Genomic DNA, 27,353 nt, shown 5'->3' on the forward strand with positions numbered 1-27,353 from the left:
CGTTGTGATCTATGTATACTTTTTGTCATTCTGTGTTAGCTGTCACATGCTTATGTTAAATGTCATCTATTTATACTTCTGGCGGGTATGCGGGCATGCTCGCCAATAGCGGTCGCGGGCGCATAGTGCTGCCCGTGGCGGGTGGCGGGCGCGAGCACAGATATATTGTCGCGGGTGCGGGGTTGTGATTCCTATACCCACGCGGATTTTACCCGTTGCCATTTTTAAGTAAAATTGGTCTCAGATATGCCAACATATTAAAAAGACGCATCCATATAGTCTTTTGTTTATGCTGTTTTCTTTACCTGATTCTATTCAACGTTGTGGTTCTAAATTTCAATTTTGTTCCATTGCAGAGACTAGCCCTCGAGGAAGCTGTAGATTGCAGTGTTACCTAAGCTATAATAATTTTGTTGTGCAAGTAGCTAGGTGATGTGTTCTGACTTCTGAGAACGATCGATTTGCACTTTTGAATGAGTGGTATATAGCCACTTTTGAATGAGAGTGGTATATAGCTAGCTGTAACTAGTTGCAAATCAATTATCTATGAAATATGATGCCTCATGTTGTAGATTTGTAAGTATACTTCTCTATGATTATTGCAAAAATCAAATATTCTAATTGTGGTTGTTTTGACAATGTTATTAAAATTGCTGATTGTTTATTTGAATGTGGCCCAAAATAGTCTGTTATGAAGCTGACTTTTTTTTGTTGGATGTTCATTTTGATCCACTATTTTTTCTGTACTCTTATTACATGGAAAATTTTGAAGCCCCCGACCCACTATTTTCTTCGTACTCTTATTGCATTTGAAAGTTTTGAATCGCATAGGCATCTGCTAGTCTATCTTATAATCCTAAACCTCACTGAATTCTATCTCCATATACATAGTATCTACATCTAACAATCCACTAGCGCATGCAACTATGGCACTTTGGCACCTATCTATTCATACAAGCTATCTATGTCAGCGTGCCACATCATCTACTAACATGCATTTATTTTACCAGCAATCGCTATAAGCCATTATAACCCTTTACCAACCGATGCCAATGTTTTTTCGCCAATTATGTGTCATGCGATCTCCACCGATTATTACAGCATGGAGAATAAATAGAGTTAGTCGACTCATACAAGGTGAGTAAAAGAAAAGCACACACGATTAGAGGACATGTTCAAAATTTGTCTGTCTCGTCTCCCTATGATCGTGCAAGTTAGAGGAGAGTATCCAAATATGGCAGGCAGCCTGATCCTAGGACAAATTCGAATGACTGACACTATTATTGGATAGAATATGCAAGTCTCTCGTGCCTATTCGAGCTAGAGTAGTGCGTGTCCATGCACGTTACATAATTCAAATTCAAGATAATGTATGACGCTATTGTTGAATAAATCTTCAAGCAGCAAATCTACCATGTTGTCCTAAAATAAGGTGTACATCCAATTGCAACACACGAGTATGTTTGCTAGTAAACAATAAATGGAGACAGAGTGGATTCATTTGGATGTCAAACAGTCAGATTAGTGGTATAGGGTCTGTTTGGCAGAGCTCTAGCTCACAACTCTATGCAGAATCTGGTGTTTGTTTAATAAAATAAAATATCTTAAACTTCTAATTTTAATCTGAAAAAAGAACAAGGTGACTAAACAAAAGACCCTCGATGAGCCCACAACTCCAGCTCTACAGATTTCTAGAGCCAGAGATGACTAGCTCTAGCTCTACAAATTTGTAGAACTGTACCAAACGCATATAGTATAACTGAAGTTTGCTGGCCAAAAAAGAACAATAGTGTCCTTCCGTTAAATATGTAGTGAAAATTAAGAAATTAACATCTATTGGGACTTCTTCACACTATAACCATGTGGAGTTGGACTGACTTGAATATAACCCACCTAATGCCATCCATCTCCATCTCCCTATCCCATACCCACATGACTATCCAAACGCCACATAAGATTGAACATGCATTCTTGTATACAGAGGTTTCAATTGTGAAAATATATTTAATACAAAATGAAATGGATATCAGCAGTAGTTCAGAAGAAAGTAAACTGAGCAAATCAAATCTTTTCAAATGCTCAAGCACAGGTGTTATACTTACATGTTACAACGAGGTTGCAGATATTTGAGGTGTGAGTGACACATGACAATTTCTATTGAGTGTCTCCTCTTCAAATGAAGTTGAACATGACAAGCAATGATCTTTAAATTTATATAGTGTTTAAACTTAACTTATATGCTCAGGATCATCCCAATCCAGACCATCAATCAGTACATCATACTTGTGATCCATATGTGACTGCAAGCAATCAAGAACAACCAGGACATTGTTTACCTGGCTCTTTGATCTGTTTTCTGCTGTGAAAGTATAAACTTTATTGCCAACTTCTATCCAACTGCACCCGATGTTTGTTTTCAGCCCTCTCTCCTTCATCACCTTCCTCACTCTTGCCACATCATCCCAGCAGCCAATGCTCCCATACAAATTCACTAGCTGGACATGAGTTGCAGCACAACTTGGTTCCAGCTTTAGACGGTGCTCTGCAGCTTGTATGCCGATCGAAATGCTTCCATGCACCCTACAGGAAGCTAGCAGGGAGCCCCATATGACACCATTTGGAGGCATGGGCATTGTCTGGATCAGATCCCATGCTTCATCAAGCAGCCCTGCACGGCCAAAAAGATCGACCATACATGAGTAGTGATCTATCTCTGGTACTACTCCATGTTCAATCATTGCCCTGAAGCAGCGTCGGCCCTCCGCCACAAGGCATGCATGCCGGCATGATGAGAGCACGCCAAGGAAGGAGATTGCATCCGGTATTATGTGCCCTTCCATTTCTTTAAGCAAGCCTAGGCAATGCTCAGCAAGGCCATGCTGTGAATATCAAGATCAAGGAGTTCCAAGAGACGAGGTCTTTGCATATAATGCTCTCAAATACAGCTCGTGCTTCACCAATACTCCCGCACTTTGCATACATTGATATTAGTGCATTGGACACATGCACATACGAATCAAAACCCATTCTCATCTGTAGGGCTTGCACACTTTTACCAAGTACAAGAAATGCATGATTAGTGCAGATACTGAAGATAGTTGTAAATGTGATGTCATTTGGCTTGCACACAGACCGCCTCATCAGTGCAAATAAATGGAGACATGGTTCAACCTGATTATCCTGGGCATAGCCAGAAATTAATGCTGTCCATGTCACAGTATTTTTTGCTGTCATATTTTGGAAAACCCGATGAGCAATTTCCAATTGGCTGCATCTTGAATAAAAACTGATCAGCGAGCTGCCAATGGGGATAGATGAGACATATCCTACTTTCACTAGTAGAGCATGGAACTGTACACCTGCGGTAAGAGTTTTCCTATCAGCACAGTAACTCAGTGCAGATGCCAAAATAGATGCATCTGAACTGATTTGTCCCCTCCTATGCAACTCCACAATTTGCATAAACATGCCCTCCTTTGTGAGTCTAGTTATGGAGGGGCGAACTGAGGTATTATTTGAGACAATGTTACTGCATTCAGGCTGTGCTTGATTTGAGCTTGAGTTAGCAAAGCTCTCTTTACCCTTACGCATAGCATGCAGTTTTGATTGTACTCCCAAGATGTCACCCATACAGCCATTGATAAGGCGGTGATGCGACGGAACTTCCTCTTGGTCATGATGGTGCTTGGATGGTACAAGGTCCAAAACTCTCAATGCATTTTGAAGGTTGGCGTGCCTTTGCTTTCTTGATCTCTCAAGTGTTGGGGATGTGCCAAAATTTGCCACAACTAGATGAATAGTTGCAGCCAACGCTGGCATAACAGCATGGCATTTGAGATGACAGTGGTAGAAGAGATGTCTGTGCATGTTAGCAGTGGACCATCAAGAAAAATTCCCATGGGTGTGCACATTCCACAGGTGCAAACAAGTTTGATTTTATAGTATAACTGCATCACAAATTCAGTATAGTTAAGTCAAACTGTCAAAGATTAGGCTAATTGTGCTAGGCTATAATTGTTTAAAGCAAAAGTATCAAACAGTCTTCCATGGCTAGAAAATTACAAGTATTCTACGAAAAATTAGAGCATTGCACAATATTGTTTCATGTAATTTCAAAATGCTTTGGATAAGATCTGAATACAAATAGCTTTACAATACTATGTCTCTACTACAATCACAGAATAGTTAATTGCAAAAGACAGGGTGGAGGAAATAGATCTGTTTTTTTTTTCTCTGAACACACTAGCGCAGGTTCCTGTAGGATACCAGAGACTTCTACGTGGCATTCATACGCTGAATCACAAATTCATACTTCCCATCACCGATTACTCACCAGAGATGCAGCGCAGCAGTAGCACTTAGCAGAGGCATACCAGCAGGAGAAGAGGCAGAGCACTAGAGCAGCAGCGGCAGCGGCGGCCAGAAGGCACTGGTCACTGGGCAGGGGCGCTGACAGCCCGACCACGCTGCGGCTGCGGAGCCGCCGTGGAGGATGGAGACGTGCGGTGCAACCGCCCAGCGGAGTCCAGCTCCGGCGGCATCGCAGCGCGACGTCAGCGCTCAGAGGGCGCTGGGATCAGGAAAGACGACGGCGCTCAGAGGGCATCGTCTCGTCTGGCAGCGCTCAGAGGGCGCTGGGATCAGGAAAGACGGGGCGGCATCGTCTCGTCTGGCAGCATTGGCCTGTCTGGGACTCGTTAAATCAAAGTTGGCTTTCTACCACAGCAGCTAGTGCGGTGAAGGAGCGATGGGGGCGGAGGGAGGCGGCGGCGGAGGACCGTGGGGAGGAGATCGGCGACGGCAGAGGACGACCCGACGGTGGCGCGTGGTGGAGGGGCGGTGGGACGGAGGAGCAGGGAGAGGAAGAGAAGGGGCGGGGCGGCGCGGAGGCGGAGCAAGAGCGACGGCGCGAAGGATAGCGGTCGGGCGGAGGAGCAGGGAGAGAAGATCAGAAGAAGAAGAAGAGTATGGGTCAAACTTCGAAGCCCATAACCATCCTTTGCTGGGCCAAAAGCCCAGCTCTCCAAACAATTGTATGAAAGGGGCCCAGCTCTCCAAACAATTGCACTGCTGTATGAAAGGACAAAGGAAAAGGAGGATATAGCCGCCTACGGCAACCTCGATAAACCCAGTCCCATAGACCGCGAAGACATAGCCCCACCAGTCAGGTATTCACGCGCGCCGAGGCTCCCGTCCCCCACCGCAACCCGTGCACCGGGTCCACGCTGCCCCCCTTCACCGGGGCGGCCCTCAGCCGCGACGGGCTAGAGCGCCGGCGAGCGCTCGTCCACCCGGGCCTATAAACTGGCCACGGCTCCTCCTCTCGCGTCGCAGAACCCAGCCTCGGGATGACGTGGCGTACCGCGACTCCACCACACCTCACTCAGCCCCACAGGTCTCCGACCAACCCCTTCTAGAAGCTTCCAAACCCTAGTGCAGGAGGAAGAGGAGCGTGGAGGAGCTCCAGGGATGGCGAAGGCGAGGAAGCAGAAGGGTGACGGTGGCGGTGCAGGCGGAGGCGGAGGCGCCACCGTGCTCCACCAGAAGCTCTGCCTCTCCATCGACATGGAGAACCAGCTGATCTACGGGTGAGCCGTGCCGCAGCTTTAACTGTGCCGAAATAGCTGCGATCCTCTCCCTGGTGCGCGCGCCATGACCTTTTGTGCGGGTTTAGCAGTTCTTCTGCGCTGTTTAGCGGGTGATGGGTTGAGGCGCGAGGATTAGGGTTTGGAGCTCGAGGTGGAGCAGGGCGTTTATGCTGCGAGCGTTTGCGCTTTGTGTGTTGGAGTTAAAATGCTTTGTCTGATTTGTAAGACATATGACTCAATTTGTTTGCTGTTAATCAGTTATCGGATTTGATAGTGCAATGTCATTGCTGGGTACTGACTGAAGTTGATGCTACTGTCTGAGTAGTGAGCTGTACAATGTGATTACTTAATAATGTCTGGTGAAGCTTTCCTCGTCTACTTGTGCTTGGCTACTCATTTTGGGCTGTATCGTAATGTCAAATTCTATCAATTGCATTAGTAACTGTTCGTACCTGTGGAACAATTAGTTGCCTGCGAGGTCTGAATTTATGTGAAAGTTCGTTGTAAGCTGATTTAACCATGCACATTATGATGCTTTGTGTTATGATGGTTCTGCCTTAGTAATGTTTACTGGATTCCTGTAATAGAAGGTGCAAATTACTGGGATGCTGTGCTGAAAGAGCCAATTTATCATTGTGTAAACCATGAGCTGTCTCTGTTGCCATCGTGCTAAACAATGAGCTGCATTTTTTGTAAATCGAACCTTAAGTTATTTTTTGAAACCTGACTGGGATGCATTTGACTATTTGCTGCTGTGCTACATTTGATAGACACTGTAGTATGCTATATCCCTGTGAATTCAGGCCTTTTTGTAAATGCTAGATTTTTTTTTGAAGTAGTAGTGCTTTGTTTTCACTGTGTTAACAGAAGGTAGTTTTTCCTCACCAAAAAAAAAAACAGAAGGTATCTTTAGCTTTCTCCATTTGAAATTAGTTCATTTGATTTGAGTAATCTAAGTACAGGGATTGCATTATCTGTAAACTAATGTAGAATTTTTTGAAAATATATACATATTTGTATTTATTATTTGCCACTTGTCAGAAAAGTGAGTATAATTCCTTGTAGTTCTTGTTAAGACAATATTAGTGAATTTAGTAAAGGAGCTGGTGGAAATTGCAACCTTTGTTCACGGTTGCAGCCTTTGATAACTTCAAGTGTTGGCCTATGTGTATCATATTAGCTTGACACCGTTGGCAAGTCATTATGGTTGTCATTATTCTCCCAGGCAAGTTGCAGATTAAGTTATTCTGCTAGATTCAACATTTGAATGCACTTTCCACTTTTCCATTGCATTATGCTCTTTGGTTAATGGGGCAAAGGATGCCAACTACACAAATTGGATTGGAAGCAACCTGTTCTTTTGGTGAATTGCATTTAAGCTATGTACAAAGTAACAACATATGAGAACATATACATGCCTTCTGCATTTCATTCGATGATATGGTTACTTTTTGTTGTGTTACTCATTGATGTCTGTTTTTTTAACAATACAAAGGGTATAGGACCACTCAAATAATTATTAGAGACCAGTCTGGATGAACTTTACTCTATGTGCTGACAATATGACTGTGGGAGGCTGACAACTTGTTTTTGGTCCATTCATTAAGGTACACTGAGATAAAAGTTCTTCTAGCTGAAAACGACACATTTGCTCTACATGCTGACAATATGACGATCAGGAGCATTCTGGTGGATGGTGAAACTGTTGAGTTTGACTATTCCCCTCATTGGAAAAATGAAAGTGATCAACCTAATTGGTCTTCAATATCATGTTTGAAGACTGCTGCTGATGCTGCATGTTCAACGTATACTTTGTCTCTAAATCGAGAAGCTACACCAAATCTTATTGTGTCATCTGAGAGATCAGTCAAGTCAATGACTGAGCAGCAGTTAGATGAAAACAGTGAAAAGCATGAAGAAAATAGTGGAAGGCTTGAAGAACATGGTGGAAAGCCCGTTCAAACTTCCTATGATCAAATTGTTAATGGCTGCAATGGTTCTGCAGTGGAAGAGGGAATAGAAAATTCTGCAGTGGAAGAAGGAAAAGAAAAGGAAAAGGAAAAGGAAGAGGAAAATGGAAATGAGAAGAGCAAGGAAAATGGAAATGAGTCTGAAAATGAAAAGGTAGAATGAATGTGTACACTAATACACATTATTTATCAGCTATTTATGTATTATTAGACATGCGCAGACATGATACTTTCGTTAACATATTATAGGTGAAGAACATAAAAATGGTTCACATAGATTATATTTTGGAGAAGGCTGAAACTGGCATTCACTTCGTTGGCAATGTCATGCATAGCAGTAGTCAGATAAGGCGGGCACACTGTTGGTTTCCTTGTGTTGATAGTTCCACACAACGCTGTCCGTAAGTTAAATTTATTCTTTCCTGCTTTTGTAAATCCTGGTATAATATTTACCTTTGCATGTTTATAATTCTCTTCTCTTTATACCATGTTATGCCCAGATTTGACCTAGAATTTACAGTTAGCACAGATTTCATCGCTGTCAGCAATGGTGACTTGCTTTACCAGGTATGTGTTCAATCTTGATCAAGAGGTCTAGAGAGAGAATATTAAATTCCTTGTTTTGGAAGAACTGACTTTTGTGAAGTAACAAGAGGCTCTTTTAGCTTTAATGCACTTGGTATTACAGTTCATTTTTCTGTGTGTAAATGTTACATGATGCTCTTTTTTTGTACTGTTTACTGATCTTGGAAGGTCTTTCTCTTTCACATTCTGCTCGTGCTACATCATGCAGGTCTTAAGTAAGGAAGATCCTTCAAAAAAAACTTATGTGTATAAATTGAACACTCCAGTTAGTGCACAGTGGATATCCTTGGTTGTTGGTCCGCTTGAAGTTCTCCCTGACCAAAATGACATAAATGTCTCACACATCTGTTTATCCCCTGCTTTGGCAAAGCTTCAGAACACTATTGCATGTTTCCACGATGCATACAGGTGCTGATCAATCATTTTTTTTTGTGAAAAGTGCTTAGTTTGTGTTGGTTTTATTAGTATCTGAATAAGCTTTTTTTTATTGATTTGTGAAATTTGCGTTTTGTTTGCAGGTGTTATGAAGACTACCTTGCTGCACCGTTTCCCTTAGGTTTATACAAGCAGATTTTTCTTCCATCTGAAATGACTGTATTACCAGCAAGCTTAGGAGCCTCCACGTGTATCTTCAGTTCTGATATCTTGCATGATGAGAAGGTTATAGATCAGGTGCGTGTGTTTCTCGTACTTTACTCCCCCGTCCCCTTTGAGGTTGACCAAAAAATTTGACACCATACTTTTTCACGAGATGCGAATGTGTGGCTGCTATAGCATGTGCTTATCAATTGTGGTAATTCTCTATTTAGCTATTTTTCTTATTAGCTATTGTTTTTTAGCTCCCCTTTTGCCCACTGAGAGCATTTAGCATCAGTAATTCTACTCCAGTATTTTTGTTTTAACTAAGTTAGATCCTGCTGTAGATGCCTGTATGACACTACATGCTTGTTGACTTGATCAATTACTTTGGTACCTCCAGCAGATACTGTAAATATGTTTGGAACATGTCAAATACTTCTGCATGTTTGCATGCCTTATATTTTGTATTTTTGCTGTCATGCTTTGGATAGGAGTGCATGAAAATCCGCAATCCATGTGCCTGAATCATGATCTGCTATTACTTTTACTTTTTCTTACTAGGCATTAACCTTGCTTCTCTGTATCCCCTTAACTAGTGACTTGGTAACGCTTTCTACTAGGCATTAACCTTGCTTCTTTGTATCCCCTTAATTAGTGGCTCTTGGTAATGCTTTGTGTACCTGTTGTTGGTCCCTCGACTGCCTTGCACAGGTAAGCACTAAGCTTACCAGCACACTCACTCACTATGGCTAGAGGTAGAAGAAGATATTGAGAACATCTCACACACACAGCACAAGCCTAGCGCTGGCCGAAAGCTCTGCTCCTGGATGTGGCAAACTGAACTGCTCTTTTGCATTGTCTTAGGTGTGATATATATACAAGTGCTAGTACCTCTACCAGGTGCATAGTTGTTGGTGAGTACACCAACTACCTACTCCTAAGGTACACCAACTACTCCTAATACTAGCAGTACAAAGCTTAGATCAGCCCACTACCAAGATATGGCTGATGTAATAGCTACCAACTAATGTACTAAATGTGGCCTATTGCCATACTGCTACAGCAGTAGAGACTGGACAGCCGAGCTGACCAAATGCCAACTCTGTTGCAGTGAGAGAGAGATCAACAACAGATTATGTCTTACAATTCTTCCCCAAATCCTGCTGCTAACCCGATGCCTTGACCTCATCCATGCCAATCATCTTTCTTAGCTCCATGAACCGCAGGCGCTCGAGTGACTTGGTGAGGATGTCAGTGAGCTGTCTGCCGGTCTCGACGAACTCAATGACGATCTGTCCTCCATCGATGCAGTCCCGGAGGAAGTGGAACTTTATATCAATGTGCTTGCTCCGGTCGTGGAGGACAGGGTTCTTGGCGAGGGCGATGGCGGGCTGGTTGTCCACCATCAGAGCTGGCGGGTGAGCTTCCTCGTCGGGCAGCTCGCCCAGCAGCCGGCGCAGCCAGACAGCTTGGCATGTCGCCATGGCTGCTGTGACGTACTCCGCCTCGCACGTTGACATCGCCACGATCTTTTGCTTCAGCGACTGCCAAGCAATGGGGGGCCGCTCCAAGGAAGACGAGCGCGCCGGAGGTGCTCCGTCGCTCGTCGATGTCGCCCGCCATGTCTGCGTCATTGAAAATAGTGAGCTCCGACTCACCTTCCTTTGCCTTGGGGGTGCCTTACTGAAGACCGTGAGCCGCAACCCACCCTTGCCGCCACTCTTGGGGAAGATGATCGCCTGATCGAGCGTCCCCTTGACGTAGCGCAGCAGTCTCTTCACCGTCGTCCAGTGATCCTCGCGCGGGTCCTCCATGAAGCGATTGACATACCCAAACATGAACGTGATGTCCGGCCGAGTATGCGTGAGGTAGCGCAGCCCATCCGATGATGATTCGGTAGCGCGTCGCGTCCACCTTCGCCGCCATGCTGTGCTTGGACAGCTTCAACCGCTCCTTCATTGGAGTTGCGTACGACTGTGCACTCCGCCATGCCACTGCGCTCCAGCAGCTTCTCCGCATAGGCGCGCTGGCCCAGGGAGATGTGCTCCTTCCTCTGCCTCACCTCAGTGCCGAGGTAGTAGGAGAGTGCGCCAAGATCGCTCATTTTGAAACGAGCAGCCATCTCGCGCTTGAAGCCGTTAATGTCCTCCGCCCGCGCTCCAGTGATGATCAGGTCGTCCACATACACGCCGACGACGAGCTCCTTCTTCCCCTGTCGCCGTGTGTACAACGCGTGCTCTGTGGCGCAGCGAGTGAACCCAAGCTCGCCCAAGGTGGCGTCGAGCTTGGCGTTCTACGCCCGAGGGGCCTGGTGCAGCCCGTAGAGCGCCTTACGCAGCTTGAGCACCTTGTGCTCAGCGCCCTTGACGGCGAAACCTAGAGCTTGCTTGACGAAGACCGTCTCCGCGAGCTCGCCGTTGAGGAACGCAGGCTTGACGTCAAGGTGGTGGACACGCCAATCCTTCGCTGCTGCCATGGCCAACAGCAAGCGAACGGACTCCATTCGCGCCACCGGAGCAAAGACTTCCTCGAAGTCGATGTCCTCGCTGCACGAAGGCGTGGGCGACGAGCCGAGCCTTGTACTTGACAATGGCGCCGCGCTCATCCCGCTTCACCTTGTAGACCTACTTCAACCCGATCGTCCTGCAGCTCACCGGTGGATCCACCAACTCCCATGTCCCATTGTCCTCGATGGCCTTCATCTCTTCCAACATCGCTCGGCGCCAATTGTCGTCGCCCTCAGCCACTGCAAACGTCGGTGGCTTCTCTGCACTAACAAGGAGCAGCTCTGGGTCGTCGAAAAAACGACTGGCCAACCTAGGAGCCCCCCCCCTTCGCCGATGATGTTGTCCACCCGCCTGAACCGAACCTCCTTGCCGTCGTGGAAAGCGTCCACGTACGGTCGGTGGAGAGGTGAACTCGATCGGTGGTCCATGGCCTCCCTGTTCTGCCGGAGTGGTCGTCATCACTGCTGGACCGCTCGACACCATTGCCGGAGTGGTCGGCATCGTTGCTGGACCGCTCAACACCACTGCCGGAGTGGTCGGCTCCACTGCTGGAGCGCTCGGCACCACTCCTGCGGTGGTCGGCACCTCTTCTCCAGTGTCTCCACCACCGTGGATGGCTAAGTGTTCGACGACGAAGGTGCTGCTCAAGCTGCTAGCTTCCCCCATGCCCGAACCCTCCTAGTCCCAGACCGCCATCTCATCGAACACCACATCCCTAGAGATCACCACCTTGCCTCTCTTAGGATCATAGATCCGATACGCCTTGGTGCCCTCCTCGTAGCCCAGGAGCACCATCGGCATGCTCCTGTCTTCCAGCTTGTCGAGGTGAGGCTTGGTGTTCTTCACATGGCCGACTCAGCCAAATGTCCCGAGGAAGGACACATTCGGCTTGGGTCCATGCCAAGCCTCGAACGGTGTCTTGCCCTTCAGGGCCTTGGTGGGCGCGCGGTTCAGGATGAACACAACCGTGGTCATCGCCTCTCCCTAGAACTTTGCCGGCATGTTGTTGGCCTTCATCATGGATCGAGCCATGCCGACCACCGTCTGGTTCCGCCGCTTCACCACGCCATTCTGCTGTGGCGAGTACGGCGCGGTGTGGTGTCGCACCACATCCTGATCCGCGCAGTACGCAGCGAACTCCACCGAAGTGAATTCGCCGCCGCGATCAGTCCACAGCACGCGCAACTTCTTGCCGCTCTCTGCCTCCGCGCGCGCCTTGAACTTCTTGACCGCTTCCGCTGCCTCGGTCTTGCTGGTCAGAAGCTGCAGCCACATGAACCGGCTGCAGTCATCCACTAGCAAAAGGAAGTACTTGCGCCTGCAGTGCGTCGCCGGCGTGATCAGCCCGCAGAGGTCACCATGGACCAGCTCGATGGCCTCTGCCGCGCGGTACTTCGCCGTCTTCGGGAACGACAACCTTCTTTGCTTCCCGACCAGGCAGCTGTCACACAGCTCGGCTGCGTGCTCGATATGAGGTAGCCCAGTCACCATCTTCTCCAGCCGACCAAGAGCGTCAAAGCTGAAATGGCCATACCGGGCATGCCACAGCCACAGCTCCTCCGTGTGCCGTGCAGCCAAGCAGATGGGCTGCTCCACCTTCTAGTCGAGTAGGTACAGCCGGTTCCGGCACCGCTTCACCTTGGTAAGAAGCCGCTGCTCCCGGTCCTTGATCCTAAGGACGCCGTTCCTGATCAGTACCTCGCTGCCGCGCTCATCCAGCTGGCCAATGCTGATGATGCTTGAACGCAACTGCGGGATGTAATATACATCCGTCAGTGCGTGGTGCTCGCCGTTCTGACACCTGAAGATGATGGTGCCATGCCCTCGGATCGCGACCCTTGAGTCGTCACTGAACTTCACCGTGCCGGTCACATTGCCGTCGAGCTCAGAGAAGGCTTCCTTGGAGCCCATCATGTGGTTGCTGGCGCCGGAGTCCAGGTACTACCGCTGCTCCTGCTCGCCGCCCACACGTCTGAGGTGGACTTGGATGCGCGGTTCGTCGAGGTTGACAGCCTTCAGAGCCTTGCCTTGCCCTTTCACCACCATCACATCTCCCTTCTCTTTGGTCTCAACGTCGTGCAGTGCACAGAACTTCGCCATTAGGAGAGTGGCCTCATCATCCTCATCAGCCTACGCTAAATGAGCCTCAGCCTTCTTCTGCTTGCGATTTGGGCACTCCTTTGCCCAATGGCCCGTCTTCCCGCAGCGTCGGTAGGCGTTGTGTCGACCTTCTTCTCCGAAGAAGCCTTGCCGCGGCGCTTGCCATCGCCACCGCAACTGGAGGCTTTCCCGGACTTCTTCTTCATTCGGGCAGCCAACTCCTCCTCTGTCAGCAGCAGCTTGCCGCTGTTCGTTGTTGCTGTGGCCTGCTCCATGCGCTCGTCCACCGCTCGCAGACGGCATGTCACATCCTCAATGGTGAGGGTGGACAAGTCCAGCAACGTCTCTATGGAGAGAGCGATCTAGATGTACTTCACCGGCACGAAGTGGAGGTACTTGGAGACCGCCTCTTCTTCGTCGATGGTGACGCCGTGGCTCCTCAGCTTGCTGATGAGCGACTGCAGGCGGAGGGAGAAGTCGTCCACCGACTCACCATCCTTGAACTTGAGGTTGGCGTACTCCTACTTCAACAGCTGGGCCGTCGCCTTCTTTGCGCGGTAGGAGCCGACACGCATCGCTGCAATGGCCTCCCATGCCTCCTTAGCAGAGTTCTTCACCCCCAACGACTCCCTGTACTCGGCTGGCACAGCAGCGAGGATAGCCTCCAACGCTGACATGTCGTCTTCTTCGTTGTCGGTGCCCTTGTCAATGGCATTCCAGAGCCGTCGGGCTCTGAGCTTGACCTACCTGGTCACCGCCCACTCGTCATAGTTGGTGCGAGTCAGCGTTGGCCAACTCATGCTGCTGACCTCCCGCACCGTGCGCATGACAACCTCCTGTCGTGGCTGGGCAGCCACAACAGCGCCGCTGCTGTCGCCCATCTCTGAACCGTCCGTCATCGCCAGTGGTTAGTCCGGCGATGACGCTTGTACGGCTCTGATACGACTTGTTGGTCCCTCGGCTGCCCTGCATAGGTAAGCAGTAAGCTTACCAGCACACTCACTCACTGTGGCTAGAGGTAGAAGAAGATATTGAGAACAACTCACACACACAGCACAAGTCTAGCGCTGGCCGAAAGCTCTGCTTCTGGATGTGGCAAACTGAACTACTCTTTTGCATTGCCTTAGGTGTGATATATGTACAAGTACTAGTACCTCTATCAGGTAAGGTACACTAACTACTCCTAGTACTAGCAGTACAAAGCTTAGATCAGCCCACTACCAAGACATGGCTGATGTAATAGCTACCAACTAATGTACTAAAGGTGGCCTATTGTCATACTGCTACAGCAGTAGAGACTGGACAGCCGAGCTGACCAAATGCCAACTCTGCTGCAGCGAGAGAAAGAGAGATCAGCAGCAGATTATGTCTTACATCTGTATTCCATTGTAGTCAGGAATTATGTTTTTCTTCATAACTTGCACTGGCTAACTTGTAAAATAGTTCAGATAATTGGCACAAGAATCAAACTGGCTTATGCCCTTGCAAAGCAATGGTTTGGAATATACACAAGTGCAGAGGAGCCCAATGACGGTAATTCATCTCTAGCTGTTCATTCATGTAGCTATTACTTATTATTACATAGGTAAAACACTGTTGCCAAACAATTTCCTGCATTAACAGAATGGCTGTTGGATGGTTTGGCTGGTTTTCTAACTGAGTTATTTATCAAGCGTTACCTTGGGAATAATGAGGCGCATTATAGGCGTTTCAAGGTTCGTCTTTTACCAAAAGCATATGTTACTCTGATTCTTGTTATCGCTGAATGATCAATTATACGGATATTTTGAATAACTTATTCTATGGCTATTTGGATTTACCATAACGATTTGGCATGAGATTCAATGGGATCATTTAGATTTGTTTATCATTTTAGTTTTTTTCACGCATGAGAGTTGTCTTTGCCCTATAGAGAGAGAATGGGGAAAGAGCCCTGTACAAAGCAACCTCCCAACCTCATGTAGAGGTAAAACGAGGTTGATAAGCATGAGATGACACGCAGCTCTCCTGCGCCATTCAAGAAAAAAATACAGTTTGGGAATAATCGCTCGTTAAATCATAATAAGGCCTCACCCTAGAACCCTGTACATGACTAGCAAATAATTTCTGGAGCTTTCTAGCTCCAGCCACCAAAGTATGATATCCTCTGTGAAGAAATTTTGGGCATTGGGCCAGGAACGAGACACATAAAAATACGTCTATTCCTATGGAAGTCCGTGCACCTAGGATCACAACAGAATTAAACTTTTTTCTTTTTTAGCCTTCTCCATCTTTTGGCTTCCTTTTTTTCACCATTCCCTAAAGCTCCATTCATTGCATCTTGGCACGGAGCGTCCCAGCAGGGCAAGCAGATTCGACCAAAGCTGCCAAGCAAATACACAAACATTTAGGATGTGCTGCAACGTTTCCTCTTCTTGATCAGACAACACACTTCTCTAGATGTGGGAGTCCCCATTTATTGAATTGCAGCGAAAGGACCTCTAGTAGGTGGCTTGAGTAGCACTTCTCAGGTCGTGGGTTCAACTCCTCCTGGGAGCAAATTTTAGGCTGGGGTTAAAAAAAATGCCCTCGTCTGTCCCACGCCAAAGCGCAGGTCTAAGGCCTGGCCCTGGTCGCGGTCGTTCTCACATGGGCTAGGGTGTCACTGTGTGAGAAGGTTTTCTTGTTAATGCAATATTTGGAGGCTGTCTTATCCCCCGTAGGTTGAGTTTTCTTTTTATTGAGTTGCATGCAGTTACAAGTTCAAACCAAAAGCTTAAGTTGATGGGGAAGGTGGGCAATTCACTTTATATTTCAAGATGCCCCCTCACGTTGAGGCTCCCTATGTGGAATATGAGTAGGAAGCAATTATTTCATTTAATTTAATTAAGATTTGAACTCGAGACTTCTGGCTCATGCACTGACCAGTTTAACCCAAAAGCTTAAGTTTATGGGGAATGTGGGCAATTCATTTTATATTTCAACACTTGCGCTAGGCAACCTGCAGTCCAGCATTTGTTCCGGACTGCTAGCCATAAGAACACCTTGCATTTGATTGGAGCCTAGGTTTTGCATAATCGCTTCCAACAATTAGTCTAATCACATAAAAACTTTATAATACAAAAATGGTTACATTGGATTTGTATTTAGAAATACTTTCTAATGGTCATACTTTTGTTGCCACAAATTAGAAAAACTAATAGTCAAAGTGTGATCTTTAAGATCACACCAAGTCAAATCATGCCTTATATTTTGGGACGGAGGGGTATATTTTAATAATGCAAAAGGTGCTATGAAGGTAATGATCTTTGTGATGCCATTGCTACGTTAAGAATTGATATTTAAGTAGCATTTGGACCAGATAGTTCTTGAGGTAGGTTTCATGCGTGCTCCTCAATTACATATTGGTCAGAAGGGAAAAACATTCAGGTGTCATTTGGATAGTGGGAAATGGTGGGTGGGGACAGGATACAAGGGGGTGGGTTAAATGACAAATGATCTAAACCCATGTTTTGCAACTGGGAACGAGATATACTGTAGCATAGGGTAATAAGACTCTTATCCCACCTATCTAAAATCAGTTGTAGAGGTGGGTTATGGGAGCTGGGTGTGAACTTACCCCTCTTCCCGAGCTCATGATGACACCCACCGCACACCACCACTTGATGTGCTCCTGTGCTTGTTGTAGAACCCGTCCACTTTGTCTTGTGCGGGAAGTAGCACACTGCCCATCTCCATTAGGTTTGGTTTTCATTGGACACACTGCTTCATTGGATCCCACCGCTGCCAGGTTTGGGTATCATTGAGCATCGCCCTCCTTCAATGCCTGCTGCAGCTACTGTCTGGTTCCGTTGATCACATGCTGTCTGCCACCGCTCCCACAGTTGACCTTGCTGCAGCTCGTGCAGCACGGCCTGCTGGCTCCTGCGCTTATGCCTGCATTAAGTCACGCTCAAGGCTGCATAGGCCCAGTGCTGCTTCTGTGGGTGGATAGTGAGTTTTAATTTGTGGATAGCGAACTTGGATGTGAGTAGTTGAGATCTTGATGGGGGTTTACTTCTTATTGCTTACCAAAAGGGGTATTTTTGTCTTTTAGATACTCATCCCAATCCCTTACTGATCATCCACACAAAAGGAATGGACGACAAATACATATCCTTATCACAATTCGAGTAGTCCATATGCTAGAACTCTACCATATCCCATTCCAATGGTGAATCCAAACACCACCTTATCATAGGTTTATTGAGGATTGCGTATCAATTTTTGGTTTTCATGTAGCAACAATTCCTTCTGCCATGCATATATACATTCATTAACTAGATCATTGAATATCATTATTATTTTTATAAGAATTGAATATCACTATTCTTTTGTATTTGTAATAGGCTAACTGCACAGTATGTGAGTCTGATGTCAGTGGTGCAACTGCTTTGAGCTCTACTGCTGCTTCAAGTGATTTATATGGAACTCAAACAATCGGTTTATATGGGAAAGTTCGATCGTTGAAAGCTGTAAGTTTTGAGCATTTCAAGTACTCTGATCTATATATATTCTTCTCTCAATTTTTTCTCTTGAATTTTGAACAGGTAGCTGTTCTTCAAATGTTGGAGAAGCAGATGGGGCCAGACTCCTTTCGGAAGGTATTTTCATCTTTGATACAGCTATTTGTTCTATAGATAACTTTTATCTACATAATTGCAACACTTTGACTAAGCAACTGAATCGATGTGGAGAAGTACAGGACTATTCATGATAGGAGTTACTATGTGTGTGTGTGTTTCTTGCTTGTCCTTTTTGGTCTAGGCTATTGAGTATTTTTTTTTCTCTTCTAGTTAGTTCCCTAACTTGTTTTTTTTCACCCCTCACGGCTTGGCCTGGAGTGAGGTGGTGATCTTTGTACGGGGCCGTTTTTTCCTCTCTTAATACAAACTTACAAAGGTACGCAGCTCTCCTGCGTATTCGAGGAAAAAAAAGGAGTTACTGTGTTTCAGATACTAATCATCCCTTGTTTTCATCTATATCCATAGTTGAAAATTCTAGATAATATCTAGGTAGGAGCAAACTACCTATTGGCTGTTTTTTGTACCTGGTTATTTCTTAATTGAAGATTATCTATATATATAGATTGCTTCTGATAGACTTCAATTGTTCCCAATTTCAGATTTTGCAGGTGATAGTGGCTCCAAATCGTGCCTCTAGAACACTTAGTACAAAAGAGGTATAACAAATTGCCAGCTTTCCCATCCCTCCACCTTTTGTTAGCCTTGAGTCTATATGAATATTAATTTAGTATAAGGGTAGAATAGGATGATATGAGTGCCCCACAATTATATTCCCTATTTCCCTAAAACGTTTGTAGGGATAAAGTAACTTTCATTTGTAATCGAGGTAGAATTTGTATCGTGGGCTAGAGCTGCTTTTAAGTTGTACTGAGCACTAGCATGGTATTAGCCTATGCTGATGGATGTGGTATGTGGTGTTACTTATGACAGTGTTAATCTATATATAGATAATCTTCAATTAAGAAATATAGGGTCCTTTATTTCCTTCAGTTACATTGTTGTGTACTAATGTGGTGTTTATGCACTTTGTTACATTAACTATTTATACTGTTGAACAAAACAAATGTAATATGATTAGCTGTAAAATTGACGCAGAATTGAGTTTATTGTTTTACTTCCTCTTATTCAGTTCAGGCACCTTGCAAATAAGGTTGGTAACCTCGAACGCCCATTCCTGAAAGAATTCTTTCCACGGTGGGTTGAATCTTGTGGATGTCCAATTATGAGGTAAAAGAAATTATTTGTTGTTTGCATGTATCCAGTTTTGACATTCTTTTATTCATTATCTCCTTGTACTTAATATCATAATCATTCTGCTTGGAAGATTGGGAATCTCATATAGCAAAAAACGGAATATGATTGAATTAGCCGTTTCAAGGGGTTGCACAGCAAAAGCTACACCAGATCCTTATACTCACACCAACGGTGACCCTAGAGAAGGCGATGCTGGATGGCCAGGAATGATGAGTGTACGTGTTCATGAGACTGATGGGGCGTATGATAATCCAGTTCTGCCAATGGCTGGTGAAGCTTTACAGGTGGTGGAAATACAGTGTCATTCCAGACTAGCAGCAAAGCGCGTTTGGAAATCAAAAAAGAACACAAAACTTGATGGTTCTGATGACAACATAGATGCCTCTACTCAAGAGAACCGCACAAGGTATATTTCCACTTGCCTTTTATTCATTTTTACCATTTATTTTATATCTCACTTACATTGCTGACATGTGCAGCGTGGATTCACCTTTGTTGTGGATTAGAGTAGACCCGGAGATGGAATATCTTGCTGAGATCCATTTTCACCAGCCAGTTCAGATGTGGGTGGGTGTTACCAACTTACCATATAAACCTAATTTTTTATTGATTGGCAACAGTCCTGTGTTATCATCTGCATGAAATTGATACTTATTACTGAAGATGGTGTTGGACACATGGAGTAAGTTGATGCTGAATAATTTCTGCTAAGTCAGTCTGGTGGTTTAGGACGTTTAACCAGGAGAAAAGTTCTCCCCTACTCTACTTACTTTGATAATGTACCAAATTTTGGTAATGAAGATCCAGCTATAAGATGTTCTTGTATATAAATAATTTTCTAGACGTCAGGAACACTGATGGGGTGTTTGGTTTAAGGAATAGGTTAATCCATCTTGCCACTCTTCACCTTTTGGTTTGGTTTGTAGAATAGCATGGGTTGATCCACAACCGACCTCACCCTCATAAGCAGTTATTATTAGTATAAGCACGAGGAATGGAGAAATCCACCAAAATTCCTGGAACGAACTCATGATGCACCACCTCATCTAGGATGCCATGGTAACTCAAACCAAACACCCTCTAACTCAGTCTCTTTGAGACTTGAATCTTAATCTTAATACCTACTTCTGGAAAGTATTGTGATACATTCCTGAGCTTGTCTCATGACTACTATTATAGATTCAGAGTTGATGCGTCACTTGTACAGCCTCTGATTCGTATCACATCCAGTGTTCTTAAGGTGTTACCTAGTCATCATCTAGGTGATGAGGCACACTCGCGGGGGCAAGGCTTCCCTGAAGCCTAGCCAAAGGGAGGGGAGGGACCAAGCCACCAAGGAGAAGAAATTGACTGAGGGACAGTCATTGGCACATCTCTCCCTCCTCACACTGGAAGGGGTCGGTGGCAGACCTCAAATTGGATTCGGGGTGTGGGTTAATGGTTGGCGGGGCTGCAGTGGTGTTTGGGGTGACAGGGCTCAATGCAGCTTCATTTTGCCCCCCCTGTCTGATTCATTCATTTTTATATATGTTTTCTGACCAAGGAGAAGAAATTGACTGAGCGACAGTCATTGGCACATCTCTCCCTCACACTGGAAGGGGTCGGTGGCAGACCTCAAATTGGATTCGGGGTGGGGGTTAATGGTTGGCGGGGCTGCAGTGGTGTTTGGGGTGACAGGGCTCAATGCAGCTTCATTTTGTCCCCCCTGTCTGATTCATTCATTTTTTTTATATGTTTTGTGCCAGATCAATCAGTTGGAGAAAGACAAAGATGTTATATCTCAATCGCAGGCAATATCTGTCCTGGAGAAATTACCTCAGCTGTCTTTTGCTGTGATTAATGCCCTCAATAATTTCCTAAATGACACAAAGGTATTTTAAGTTTTCAAAAATAATGCTTATTGAAATCTTATAATTCAAGGTTATTCAGTAACTGATTAGTTAAATCAGGCCTTCTGGAGAGTTAGAATTGAAGCAGCATATGCACTAGCTGTTACATCATCTGAGGTATGTTTCTTTAATGTTTGCTACTCTTTGTCAGCCATATTTTATTGCTTTACGTATTCAGAGAGATTTCGGTTTCGAGATATCTGAATAACCAATACTTTACACTGTTAGTTTGAGAAAAAAAAACTTTATGCATTGTTAGTAGTTAACTATCTTCTGTATCGAATTATTCTTTTGCGGAAAGGGCCTACCGAACTTGCTTGGGACAAATGTTTTTTTTCTTCTGCTGTATTTGTGAATGAAAGGGCTGTAATATAGGCTCTTTTTGAGTTTTACTTAAGGAGATTCATGGTATGAGTTGTCCAACAAAGTAGCTTCTCCTTCATTTGAAGAATTTTTTCATTTCCTAGTGGATTCTTAGTATTGTGATGGAAATCAAAGGGAAACAAAGCAGATGCGAAAGTATTTCACATAAAAGCTCTATCTGAAGTGGTACAGAATAAATGAAATAATAAAAAAAATAACAATATAAATAAAATTGAAAAGAATGTGTCAGGAAAGTCTCCTTTCTCTTGTATTTTGTTACCTTTTTTTTGCTGCTCCAGCAAGTCATTGATTGACATTACTGAAGCATATTAACATGCATTGCCTTGTAAATTTTATGTTGTGCTGTATGCATTTGTTTCACTCCGTTCAACAACAAAAGTAGGATATTTGGCAGATCTTACTTCTTACCGCTTTTCTAGCTTGCTTGGATACATTCTATTTTACACAAGTATCTTACATGAGTTTATTTTGCTTCATTCAGGCAACTGATTTAGCTGGGTTGCTTCATCTGGTTAAGTTCTATAAAAGCCGCCGCTTTGATGCAGATATTGGAATGCCCAGGTCAAGATCTGCACTGTGCATAACTTGTTTTCCTTGTTGCAAGCTGTTGTGTATCATTGCTCCTTTTTTTTGTTCTTAATAAGGTTAATTCAAGTATCCTTCTGTTTTACTTATAGGCCAAACGACTTTCATGATGTCCCAGAGTACTTTGTTCTTGAGGTAATGCTTTGAGGTAGGAATTGTTATGTGAGTACGCATGGCCAAATAATCTATAGAGCACTATTACAACATTTCATGTATTAGGAATCGTTTGTCTCAGTTTGTGATTTGCACATTTGAATAAAACAATGTACAACTCTTTTGGGTAATACAAGAATGGTGGGAAATGTTACAATGCATTTCTATAATCAATTATAGAATGCTGTGGCATTCAAATATAAAATGGCTGTTATTACACATTCTAGCAAGCCACCACTAGCCCTTTACATATCCAGATTGTTACAAGTACCTGTACTTTCAACTTGCAATACCATTCAGTTCTTTATTTTCTGAATAAGATATGAAATACTTGAAATAATTAATGCAGTAGTTCTTGAAATCAGTGCTCATATCATCACTCAGTCAAACTATACTATATATGGCCGAATGTACAAGGCATTTATTTGCCTTGAGTGTACATACCAGCTCACCTAGTGGCCTTATAATCTTTTATGTGACATTCCGTTAAATCTTTACTATTTATCTTTAATGTAATTAGGAACTGAGCTGGCAAATGGAGATGTTCAACATGAGAGTGTCTCAATCTGATACACAAGGACATTTGTACTTTCTTTTTTGTTTCCTCAACCTTGTGTTCGAGCATTTCATTGTTTGCAAAAGTAAACTTTGAGCAATTTGGATTTGCTTGCAGTTGATCGAGCTAGTAATTCAGTTACTGAAGCCATTATGGTTTGTAGCATACAAGCACTAATGAGATATAGTTTTTTTTGTATGTTCCTTTTGTTAGGCAATCCCCCATGCGGTAGCTCTTGTTAGATCATCAGACAAGAATAGCCCAAAAGGAGCCATTGAGTTTATTCTTCAGCTACTGAAGGTTGCTGCTGCTCTGTGTTTTACATTTTATTTACTTGTCATCTGTGGTACTGTAACCATACAACAACAACAACAACATAGCCTTTCAGTCCCAAGCAAGTTGGGGTAGGCTAGAGTTGAAACCCACTAAGAGCCCCAAGTCACGGTTCAGGCACTTCAATAGCTGCTTTCCAAGTACTCCTATTCAATCATAGATCTCTAGGTATATCCCAAGCTTTCAAATCTGTTTTTGTTGCCTCCCCCCATGTCAATTTTGGTCTTCCTCTACCTCTCCTCATATTATTAGCTTGGCTTAGGACTCCACAATGCACTGGTGCCTCTAGAGGTCTCCTTTGGATATGGCCAAACCACCTCAACCAATGTTGGACAAGCTTTTCTTTAATTGGTGCTACCTCTAGGCGATCACGTATATCATTGTGGTCCTGTAACCATATTACTTATTTTTATAGACTATGGAGTAATTATTGTTCTTTATTCATGATCATTTAGTGTATATGCTCATTGCTTTACTAATTCCCTAGGCAGAAATTACAATGTTTATGCTAATATGTTTTGCATATTTTGTGTCCCATTTTTTCAGTACAATGATAACAACGGGAATATTTACTCTGATGTGTACTGGCTATCTGCAATGGTCCAGGCAATAGGCGAACTGGAATTTGGCCAGCAGGTCTGTATGGATGCATATTATCTCGTAAAATATGACCTATATTTATTGTTAGATGCATTCCAACAAATCAGTTTATGCTTGGTGGGAACAAAATGATTTGATTTGATTAGTTATGAACATACATGGTCGCCTTCATGGAATTAAGCTAGTCTGTGGAAGATAGAGTTTCCGGGGTTAACTAGACTGAATTGTTTTGTACACCTATTTGCTGGTCTAAAGCTAGTGCTTTATTATGCATTCAAAATGTGGAAATTTACAGTGGTGACTTGTCTGCATGATGTTAAGGAAATTGGTCTGATAAGAGTGGATCCTGTCCTGACCCAATGCTTCTTGTCAAAGTGGAGTGAATTTTAAGACTTGCTTTTTTCACGTACAGAAAGTGAAATAAAACCATATATTTTTTTTGGGTTCTTACTGCCCATGCCTTTTAGATATTATGCTGCCTGGCATTTATGATTGTACACGAAATGAGATCGAGCTTTTCTGCAGGGCATGGGCTTCCTATCCTCCCTTCTCAAGCGAATTGATCGGCTCTTGCAATTTGACAAGTCTGTGGAGCTTCCCAACAAGTGTTATTTATTTAGATGTCATCCTGTTCTGAAAGTTGGTAATAATTGGCCTGAAAACCTTTGTGCAGCTTTATGCCTGGTTATAATGGGGTCTTGACTGTCAGCTGCATTCGTACCCTTGCACGAATAGCAAGGAGGGTGTCATCTTCTGTTTGTCTTGTAAGAAAGTTCACGTGCCCATCACTCTTCTCCACATCTTGTCCATAAGCTGTTGTGCTCTGCATTGTGCATATCACATTCATGCATAACTTCTCATTACTGCAGGACCGCATTTGTGAATTGATTGCCCCTTTCCGCGACATGGACAAACCATGGAAAGTTCGAATTGAAGCTAGCAGGGTTCTTATTGATCTTGAGTTACACCATAAAGGACTTGATGCAGCTCTTTTGTTGTTCTTGAAATATGTAGATGAAGAAAAGTCTTTGCGAGGTTGGATTGCTAGAATACTTTTAGCTTGTTTTGTATGCTTTGCTATCTTTTGACATGGAAGCTGTTGCAGGAGCAACAAAGTTGGCTGTTCATGTCTTGCGTATATGTCAAGCAAGTATTGTTCCTTATGCCAATGATCAAATAAATTTGACAACTCTAATCAGTCTTCTTCATCTGCTTGCTGGCACAAAGGCATACAATAACGTATTTCTTCGTCATCATGTGTTCTGTATAATGCAAGTTGCCGCTGGAAGGTTAGCGAATTTGTTATTGCACATGTATTCATTATTTTCTTTCATCAATCACTTGTTATTGCATTGACCTTTGCATATCAACACACACACACACACACACGCACAAGGCTTTCTTTCTAATTCAACTATTGTACTGTTATGATTAACGATCTTTTTATTAAAATATTTCAAACATCAAAATGAAAAACGATACAGTTTGAAAACGGGGACATGAACTTGCTTGCTTTTCTACTCAAGATTTTTAAGCACATGTATTCCACCATTGAGCTAACCATTCCCCCTGATTGGAATCATTCTGCTAACTGAATCCTTGACATTAGTACTGATTTTATCAGTTCCAGCATACACCCTGTAAGGACAATGTCCACCACCTCAACACACATGTATTCAAAGTACTTGGGAGATAGAAAATCACATATTTCAGTAGTATTCTCTCTGCCCAGAAAATAATGCAATTCTAGCACACTACCAAGTTAAAGTACCTTGAGTTTGACTAATTTGGTTAAACTTTAGATACTTCAATAAAGAATGCACCTTGAATTACATTCTTTTTGAGACGGAGGTAGTCTCAATTTTGGGTTACGTATGACCCAACTAAAATAAATGTTCTCCATTTTTCACTTCCACCATGCCAAGCATGAGTCCATGTGGGTACTTTGTGCTAATTTTGCTCTCATATTGACATTTTCATTCAGGTCCCCAACATTATTTGGTGTTCCAAAGGTCGTCACACCCCCTCCGGTGGTCAAGGACATATGTAGTGATCAGCACACTAAAGCTGATTCCTCGATTCCTCAACCATCAAAGCCTCAGGAACCTTCCACTAGCACTCCTAGTGTCCGGGAGGTCTTACCTACCTCTGGACCCACTAAAGATGCTGATAATATATCTAACTGCAGCGAAAGAAGGAATGTGGTCAAACTTAGGGTGAAGCTTACTGCGTCTTCCAGTAAAGCATCTGATGCTGACCACAGAGGCCATTCTCATGGTGGAAGAAATGAAAATGAACTGGGTCCATGTAGCTCAATGTCAGTGGATGCCCCCATGGTTGGGGCAGCAAATGAACCATTAAATGTAAGCAATCATAACATTGAGGAACAGAACTCATGTCATGACCGTGAATCAAGGATGTCGGCAAACGTTAGCAATGCTAAGCTAATGGACAGGCATGAGATTTCCAAGGAGCTACAGTGTACTGCTGATTCAAGGCTGGATGCTCTTCCCAAGGATCAGTTCTCTCCTGCCATTAATCCGCCAGAAGTTTTAGACAAGCCTGGCAGTCAGCTTGAAGGTGTCTCCACCAGCTATGATGGAAACCAAGCTCCAGAATCTGTGAATGGAGTGGAAACGAAAGAGAGAAAGAAAAAAGACAAGAAAGATAAAAAGCGGAAACGTGATGAAAAACGAGATAAGAAAGATGACCCAGAGTATCTAGAGAAAAAGCGACTTAAGAAGGAGAAGAAGAAAATGGAGAAAGAGTTGGCCAGAAAGCAGCTAGAAGGTGAAGGAAGAGCTACCCCTGAACAGCGGAAAACAGTGAAACCTTCAGGTTCACAGGAAGTTTTGCCTGCAAGGCCACCAGCTCCAGTGCTAAGTGCTGAACCAGCTCCTGCTCGGAGCTCTGAACCTCAGGTATCAAGCAAGGAAACAACTGTAGATACTGCACGTACAGCAGCCAAACCAAGGATAAAGATCAGAGTCAAGCCCTTGATAAGAAAACCTGAAGGGAACTAAAAAAGATTGTAGAATTGTGGCCAGGCTGCCACCATTTGTAAGGATTACTGTACAGCAGGAAAAAAATGTGGGTATGTTGTACCATGAGTAGCCAGTTTTTTTCATGAATGGCTGATGTATCCTGTAAAAAATACATTGCTCTGCCCTAGTAATTTCTGGGGTAATTGAAATCTGAGTTCTAGGGTAGTCCATGTTCTGTGCTTCTGTTGCTTTATCATCTCAGCACTTGTTATCTCACAGGTTTGTAGTGTTTGTTCGATTTGCTGCGTCTAAAACTAAAAGTGAAGGATCGCTGTGCTCAATTTGTAGCTGTTGATGTGTTCATTTCAGATTTGAGAAGGCTTGATGGAATTAACTGCTGAGTTTGCGCCAACATTCTCTCTCTCTTTGCTGTGCTCTATACCATAGCAAGTGCTAATGTTTAAGCTTGTTACACTGGTTCTTTGTCGTTTCCGCAGATTTTGCTGATGAGGTCACTACTGAGTGCGTGCTGATCAGCTGTTATGTTCTCTTTGCTTTGCATTGCAACAGGTGATCTATGCTGGTTGCAGCGTCCACATCACGATATAACATTGATCTGTAAGATTTGGAAACCTCGTTGGAACTGATCCTCATTCTTTTCAGCTGCAAAAAAACTTAATTGTCTGATGACGCTGGCCGCGCCAGCCTTGCTCCTTGTTTGCCCCTATAATCGGAGGATTAA

General features: G+C 44.1%; 1 protein-coding gene and 1 pseudogene across 1 annotated transcript; one reads left to right on the top strand and one right to left on the bottom strand.

Annotated features, from left to right (window-relative positions):
- Positions 1-1,889: 1,889 nt before the first annotated feature.
- On the bottom strand, positions 1,890-5,001 carry LOC136546205 (pentatricopeptide repeat-containing protein At2g37320-like; annotated as a pseudogene).
- A 155-nt stretch (positions 5,002-5,156) lies between these two features.
- On the top strand, positions 5,157-26,854 carry LOC136541941 (transcription initiation factor TFIID subunit 2-like). Its single transcript, XM_066534130.1, has 25 exons — positions 5,157-5,588; positions 7,196-7,712; positions 7,808-7,959; positions 8,059-8,125; positions 8,352-8,551; positions 8,662-8,815; positions 14,778-14,862; positions 14,953-15,044; positions 17,697-17,822; positions 17,898-17,951; positions 18,473-18,529; positions 19,003-19,100; positions 19,198-19,533; positions 19,607-19,694; positions 20,873-20,998; positions 21,077-21,133; positions 21,882-21,961; positions 22,078-22,120; positions 22,908-22,994; positions 23,574-23,663; positions 24,153-24,211; positions 24,301-24,391; positions 24,497-24,662; positions 24,733-24,916; positions 25,612-26,854. The coding sequence occupies exons 1-25, from the start codon at positions 5,470-5,472 to the stop codon at positions 26,648-26,650; spliced, it is 4,167 nt and encodes a 1,388-aa protein (XP_066390227.1). The 5' UTR covers positions 5,157-5,469; the 3' UTR covers positions 26,651-26,854.
- Positions 26,855-27,353: the final 499 nt, after the last annotated feature.

This window comes from Miscanthus floridulus, chromosome 3 (assembly GCF_019320115.1).
Source record: "Miscanthus floridulus cultivar M001 chromosome 3, ASM1932011v1, whole genome shotgun sequence".
Taxonomy (NCBI): domain Eukaryota; kingdom Viridiplantae; phylum Streptophyta; class Magnoliopsida; order Poales; family Poaceae; genus Miscanthus; species Miscanthus floridulus.

What these genes read in the sequence shown, in the direction of transcription:
- LOC136541941 (XM_066534130.1), top strand. Translation starts at nt 5,470, where the DNA reads ATGGCGAAGGCGAGGAAGCAGAAGGGTGACGGTGGCGGTGCAGGCGGA. An exon ending in AAGTTCGATCGTTGAAAGCT is followed by an intron (nt 17,823 to 17,897) that starts GTAAGTTTTGAG and finishes AATTTTGAACAG; the next exon opens with GTAGCTGTTCTTCAAATGTT. An exon ending in AACTGGAATTTGGCCAGCAG is followed by an intron (nt 23,664 to 24,152) that starts GTCTGTATGGAT and finishes GCTTTTCTGCAG; the next exon opens with GGCATGGGCTTCCTATCCTC.